This window comes from Macrobrachium rosenbergii, chromosome 39 (genome assembly GCF_040412425.1).
Source record: "Macrobrachium rosenbergii isolate ZJJX-2024 chromosome 39, ASM4041242v1, whole genome shotgun sequence".
NCBI lineage: Eukaryota > Metazoa > Arthropoda > Malacostraca > Decapoda > Palaemonidae > Macrobrachium > Macrobrachium rosenbergii.
In genome coordinates this window covers 14,984,833-14,992,332 of record NC_089779.1, presented here as the reverse complement: position 1 = coordinate 14,992,332, position 7,500 = coordinate 14,984,833, and the positions used below count along the sequence as shown (strand labels likewise).

The 7,500-nt window shown below is 38.2% G+C and overlaps 2 protein-coding genes across 2 annotated transcripts in view; one reads left to right on the top strand and one right to left on the bottom strand.

Moving 5' to 3' along the window:
• Positions 1–1,630, bottom strand: part of LOC136825610 (uncharacterized protein DR_0269-like) — a 16,448-nt gene extending 14,818 nt beyond the window's left edge. The window contains exon 1 of the mRNA XM_067082196.1: positions 1,412–1,630. Within this exon, the coding sequence (XP_066938297.1) occupies positions 1,412–1,630 (219 nt within the window). The remainder of the gene's footprint in view (positions 1–1,411) is intronic.
• The window catches only part of LOC136825767 (uncharacterized), a 506,720-nt gene that overhangs the window by 127,439 nt on the left and 371,781 nt on the right, over positions 1–7,500 (top strand). The window lies entirely within an intron of this gene.

The following is a 7,500-nucleotide window of genomic DNA, read 5'->3' as shown; positions in this document are numbered from 1 at the left end:
AGTCCCCACCTTTCATATGGTAATGCTAATCTTCTCGGGAGAAAATGAATCTTGAAGTGTGCGTGCAGAACACCTCCCGCTGAACCTCAGAATTACGAGCGTGAAGTTGTGTCAGAGAGAGAGAGAGAGAGAGAGAGAGAGAGAGAGAGAGAGGGGGGGGGAGGGGGGGGGAACCACTGCTTTTTAGAAAATATTTTTTTCAATTATATAAAATTATGAATGGTGACATACATGTCTTTGTGTGTGTGCGTGTTTGTGTGGAGAGAGAGAGAGAGAGAGAGAGAGAGAGAGAGAGAGAGAGAGAGAGAGAGAGAGAGAGAGGAAAACACTGCTTTTTAGAAAATATTTTTTCAGTTGTATATAATTATAAATGGTGACATACATGTCTTTGTGTGTGTGAGTGTGTGTGTGTGTAGAGAGAGAGAGAGAGAGAGAGAGAGAGAGAGAGAGAGAGAGAGAGAGAGAGAGAGAGAGATCTTCAACAACTAAATTCTAATTTTTAAAAATAGTCTTTGTACCTGTTAGGCCTCCGTAGTTTGTCAGAGAGAGAGAGAGAGAGAGAGAGAGAGAGAGAGAGAGAGAGAGAGAGAGAGAGAGAGAGAGAGAGTCCTTTAACTTCTAAAATCTAATGTTTTAAAAACATTCTTGTACCTTTTAAACCTCTCTAGTTTGTCAGTCTTGATAGACTGAATGGCCTGGGTACATGATAATCTTTTGAAATACAACAAAATATCCGGATGTCTGTATAATTTTTCAATTCTTCCTGTTACAGGAAACCGAAATACAAAATACGTCTGTAATGGGATTGTCACGAGATGTGGATTACAATGGTATTCTTATTCCTCTAATTCAATTCTGTCTCCCTGCGTTGCCCGGGAACCACAAATGAATGGCAATGATAATTACGATTAACGCTGGTAAAAAGGGTAATTTGATTAATGTAGAATTTTTCACTGGCAGTTGTAATGATAATAATAAAAATGATGAAAGTGAATCAAAATGTCTCAGTGTTGTTGTTATTATTATTATTATTATTATTATTATTATTATTATTATTATTATTATTATTATTATTATTATTATTATTATTATTATTATTTTAGTGAACAAGTGGTCTTGCTTTTTAAATGCTTACGAAATATATATATATATATATATATATATATATATATATATATATATATATATATATATATATATATATGTATGTGTGTATACATACATACATACATACATACATACATACATACAATACGTATAAATACGTACGTAAAGTCATACACAAATGGGACACTGCTCACCCAAGCACTTAAAAGGACAATACAAAATACATTCCAACCCAAATCTTTCCATAAAGGAGGCAGTTGAATAAGTTAGACATTTGATATGCTCAATTGTGAAACGCTCTCACGTGATAAACTTTTCTCGCCTCTCTCCCTTCTTCTTCTTCTTCTTCTTCTTCTTCTTCTTCTTCTTCTTCTTCTTCTTCTTCTTCTTCTTCTTCTTCTTCTTCCCCAACTATTGATTCTTGTGGTTTGAAGTGTTGGAGGGCGATCCTCGGGAAGGAATCTGGAGAAGTGGATAGACTTGTTCTTTTCTCGAAATGCTGCTTTCCTTGGCCCGTGGGCATATCGACGCCTCCCGAATTATGGCCAGAGAGAGAGAGAGAGAGAGAGAGAGAGAGAGAGAGAGAGAGAGAGAGAGAGAGAGATTCAGTTCCCCCTCTAGGAGGTTCATGCTCTTGTTCGCTTGTTACTGATTTTTAATAAATATCATTGTTTAATATAGACTGAAGCTAAAGACCTTTCTTTGATGTTACACTTGAATTACTTTGAAAGAGAGAGAGAGAGAGAGAGAGAGAGAGAGAGAGAGAGAGAGAGAGAGAGAGAGAGAGAGAAGGGGGGGAGACTCAACTCCTCCCCCCCCAAATAAAGGGCTAATGTCATTGTTTGCTTGTCATTGATTTGGTTTACTGAATACCATTAATTAATATAAACTGAACCTCATTACCGTCTTTTTAGTTTTCTGTAAAAGAAAACTATTGTGCCGGCTTTGTCTGTCCGTCCGCACTTTTTCTGTCCGCTCTCAGATCTTCCAAACTACTGAGGCTAGAGGGCTGCAAATTGATATGTTGATCATCCACCCTACAATCATCAAACATACCAAATTGCAGCCCTCTAGCCTCGGTAGATTTTATTTTACTTAAAGTTAAAGTTAGCCATAATCGTGCTTCTGGCAACGATATAGGATAGACCACCACCGGGCAGTGGTTAAAGACTACTGAATAATAGATCTATTTTCGGTAGCCTTGATTATACGCTGTAGCGGCTGTACGGAAAACTCGATTGTGCCGAAGAAACTTCGGATTTTTTACTTGTTTTGAAGTTACGTTTCGTTTTGTTTTTTTGAGAATAAATCATCTTTTTAATACGAAAATTACTTTGAAAGTCTTTTATGGTGATCGAATTTTATTGGAGCTGCCATAAATATTCCTGCGAATTAGCTAGTGGTAATAGATCTCTCTCTCTCTCTCTCTCTCTCTCTCTCTCTCTCTCTCTCTCTCTCTCTCTCTCTCTCTCTCTCTCTCTGTAACAAAAAAAAATCAGTTTACAGTTTCTGGTTGGTATTAACTCCAACAGAAACACAATCTTATTAATGCTCATTAGTTTGAAACTAAAAGAAATATTCTAAATGTTGTTGTGCTATACAAGAAACATGTTTTATAATATATATCCTTTCTTATACACGCAAACATGCCCACAATATTTTCTTCGCTTATATTTAACTCAATCTCACACACAAAGTATCTGTCTCTCCACCTCTTCACACACAACACACACACACACACACACACACACACACACACACACACACACAGAATGTACTTGATCACCCATAACTCGAAAGAACGGCACCTCCGTATTTTCTCGTTTCTGGCAATTTTTCCCGAAGATTCGGCGTTTTTCAGAAGACTTCCTCTCCTCCTCTTAATGTCGATACAGTGCATCGAAGGGCCGGTCTTTTGTTTTGCAGCTTAGTTGGAACTTTTCCGCTTTATTCCAGCGAATGGAGTCCGTTTCTTCCCATTAAACTTCTTATTTTGCTCCTCCGGCATTTGTAGCAAGCGGGGGGAGGGTTAATGGGAAGGGGGGTGGGGGTTGGGGTAGGGAGAGTGGGGGAACTTGAGAATCAAGTCTCAGTTGGAAAGGTTGGGAGGTGGGGATAAGAAGGAAAAGCTTGGAGGTGAGGGTTGCTTGAAGGTTAAGGTGTAAGGGCTTGGGTATCAGGGTTAAGGAGGAAAGTCTTGGGGTATCAGGAGAAATTAAGGAATTCTTGGGTATCAGAAGAAAGGAGGAAAGCCTTAGGGTATCAGGACTGAGAAAGAGAGTCTTGGGTATCAGGGTTAAGGAGGGAAGTCTTGGGGTATCAGGAGAAATTAAGGAATTCTTGGGTATCAGAAGAAAGGAGGAAAGTCTTAGGGTATCAGGACTGAGAAAGAGAGTCTTGGGTATCAGGGTTAAGGAGGGAAGTCTTGGGGTATCAGGAGACATTAAGGAATTCTTGGGTATCAGAAGAAAAGAGGAAAGTCTTAGGGTATCAGGACTGAGAAAGAGAGTCTTGGGTATCAGGGTTAAGGAGGGAAGTCTTGGGGTATCAGGAGAAATTAAGGAATTCTTGGGTATCAGAAGAAAGGAGGAAAGTCTTAGGGTATCAGGACTGAGAAAGAGAGTCTTGGGTATCAGGGTTAAGGAGGGAAGTCTTGGGGTATCAGGAGAAATAAAGGAAGTATTGGGTACCAGGGTTAAGGAGGAAAATCTTGGGGTATCAGGAGAAATAAAGGAATTCTTGCGTATCAGAAGAAAGTCTTATGGTATCAGGACTGAGGAAGAGAGTCTTGGGTATCAGGGTTAAGGAGGAAAGTCTTAGGGTATCAGGAGAAATAAAGGAATTCTTGGGTATCAGAAGAAAGTCTTAGGGTATCAGGACTGAGGAAGAGAGTCTTGGGTATCAGGGTTAAGGAGGAAAGTCTTGGGGTATCAGGAGAAATAAAGGAATTCTTGGGTATCAGAAGAAAGGAGGAAAGTCTTGGGGCATCAGGACTGAGGAAGAGAGTCTTAGGTATCAGGAGAAAGGAAGGAAAGTCCTGGGGTATCTGGGGAGGAAAATCTTGGGTATCAGGGGAAAGAAGGAAAGAATTTGGGTAAAGGACTAAGGAGGAAAATCTTGGGTATCAGGGCTAAGCAGGGAAGTCTTGGGTATTAGGACAAAGAAGGAAAGTCTTGGGGTATCAGGGCTAAGGAAAGCCCTTGGGTATCAGGAGGAAAGAGAAAAGTCTTGGGGTATCACTATTAAGTAGGAAAGCCTTTGGGTATCACGATTAAGCAGGAAAGCCTTTGGGTATCAAGGCTAAGGCGGAAATTCCTGGGGTATCAGGAGGCAAGGGAAAAGTCTTGGGGTATCACGATTAAGTAGGAAAGTCCTGGCTATCTGGACTAAGGAGGAAATTCTCCAAATATAATAAAGTAGTGAATTGTTTAAGATTCGAAATTTTCTCTCAACGGACCCAGCGGGGAAATTTCTCTCTCTCTCTCTCTCTCTCTCTCTCTCTCTCTCTCTCTCTCTCTCTCTCTCTCTCCATGGGATTTATTGGCGCAATATTCCTCCCGGACAGCCAATTTCATTAGAAAATAAATGAGAAGTAATCTGTTATTTTGCTTTTAATCTTTTTCTCCTTACCAGCTCCCATTTCTTCCGCCGTTTAACATCTCATTCTTATCTATTGATTTTCATATTTCTCTTTCCTTTTATTTTTTTTCTGGGCAATTTTTCTCAGTTCCTTTGATATTACAATGGATGTCTGAGATCTTTCTGTTCGGTATGTTAACGCGGTAGTAATAAAATGTCATTCTACTGAAACATTATTATTATTATTATTATTATTATTATTATTATTATTATTATTATTATTATTATTATTATTATTATTATTGATTTCTATTTCTATCTTATATCATATCAGTTTTATTATCGCCACCTTATTTTTAGTTTTCTGTAAAAGAAAACTATTGTGGCGGCTTTGTCTGTCCGTCCGCACTTTTTTTTGTCCGCACTTTTTCTGCCCGCCCTCAGATCTTAAAAACTGCAGAGGCTGAGGTCTGCAAATTGGCATGTTGATCATCCACCCTCCAATCATCAAACATACCAAATTGCAGCCCTCTAGCCTTAGTAGTTTTTATTTTATATTAAGGTTAAAGTTAGCCATAATCGGGCTTCTGGCAACGATATAGGACAGGCCACCGCCGGGCTGTGGTTAAAGTTTCATGGGCCGTGGCTCATACAGCATTATATCGAGACCACCGAAAGATAGATCTAATGTCGGTGGCCTTGATGATACGCTGTAGCGGCTGTACAGAAAACTCGATTGCGCCGAAAAAAAACTTTGGCGCATTTTTTACTTATTTTATACTCTTGTCATTTTGAAAATTACGTTTCTTTCCGTAGACGCTCTTAGCCTTGCTCTTACTTCTAAAAGAGTAATTTTACGTTTCGTAAAATTACTATTATTTAGATTTATCGTCGATATATTGAAGATTTATCATCGCTTCTTAAATCCATGAGATGACTTTTGTCGCATTTCTCTTTGATATTTCATAATGTTGATAAATTTATCTATTTTTACCGAGCTGCAATAGACTGAACTATTAATCTTTGTGGTAATGTCTTTATATGTTAAGTTTACACAAACGTTTTAATTTTCGTCACTTGGTTGCAATTCGTATCAAATTTGGTCTTTTCCGTATATTTTATAAGCTGAATATGCGCGTCCTTCTATTATAATAAAAATTTTATCACATGTGGTCTGTCATCTCTTTCAAATTACTACTGCGTTTTATATAATTTTCCCTGAAATGCTCAGGTAATTTGAGTAGTTTAACATGAAAAATTAATGAAACCATGTATTTATGCAGGGACATTACAGCAATTACACTCATTCTTCCGTAAAATGTGACGTTCCGTGTATAACCCGTAAATTCGGATCATATTTGTAATGTCCATTACATCCGGGGAGTGTTTAATATTTATGATATATTTATGATAGATAATAACTTGCCGGCGAGGTCTATGAAACGGCGAGTGACTGATGACCTAGTTCCTGAATTTTGCATTACAGAATTACAGTTCCACACACACACACACACACAGGTGGTGTAATTGTGTCGCCTGTTTGGTTCTGGAGCCAAAATTCTCTGAAGGGGAAAATTATTTTAATAATCATAAAAGAAATTGTTGAAAGCTCAATGTGTTCAAACTCTCCATTTCTCACAGAGCTGAAGAGTGTGGGCATAAGCAACAGAATAAAATTAATAATTAATAAAATTCATTATCGTAAGGTATTTCTAATTGTATAGGCTGGATATATTAAAGATTCTGACAAAATGCGGTTACATTTTAAACGCAACTGATAGATTCTCTCTCTCTCTCTCTCTCTCTCTCTCTCTCTCTCTCTCTCTCTCTCTCTCTTAGTAGCAGCAGCTGAAGCCCCGAGGAAACCCGCCCCTCCCCCCCAAAACATTATCAAGGAACAAAATCTCCTCTGGAGAAGCTCCTGAGAAAATTTTCCGGCCGAGGTGTATCCGAGACAAAAATCGAGATGGGTTTCTTGTATAAGCCACCCGCATTAAATTGAGAGGCTCGATGATGGTTCGGCCTTCTCTCATTTGTTTCCCGTCTTGCTTGGCGGCGGTTTCAGTTTTATATATTTTTAAACTAAACTCTCTCTCTCTCTCTCTCTCTCTCTCTCTCTCTCTCTCTCTCTCTCTCTTCTTTGATTTTCTGTTGCTCTGTTCTTCTTTTTACTTATGTCGACTCACGAATACACACGCATGCACACACAGAACGAGGAAGCATGCACACATTACACTTGAGTGCCTAGATTTATAAACAAACATGCTCACGCGCGCACACACACGCTCTATATATATATATATATATATATATATATATATATATATATATATAAGCTGTAACTGAACGAGAGCGTCTACCTACCAGGTAACTAATTAACTGTTTAGGTCAACAAAATAAAAACGGTGTTTGAAAGAAAAAATGCCAAGGGCTCTCTCCCCCTTCTTTACGAAATCGAAGGTAAATTGAACTTCCCAGTCACTTGATATCCAGGCATGCATACATACATACATACATACATACATACATACATACATACATACATACATACATACATACATACATACATACACACATTCATACAGAAACACACACATATGCACACACATATATATATCTATATATATAGATGTATATACATATATACGTACATATATGTATATATATATGCATGTGTGTCTGTATTGTGTATCTGTGTCTGTGCTCGTAAGCGTCTGTATGTATGTATGTATGTATGTATGTATGTATGTATGTATGTATGTAAGTATGTATGTAAGTATGTATGCTCGATACCAAGTGATTGGAAAGGTCAGT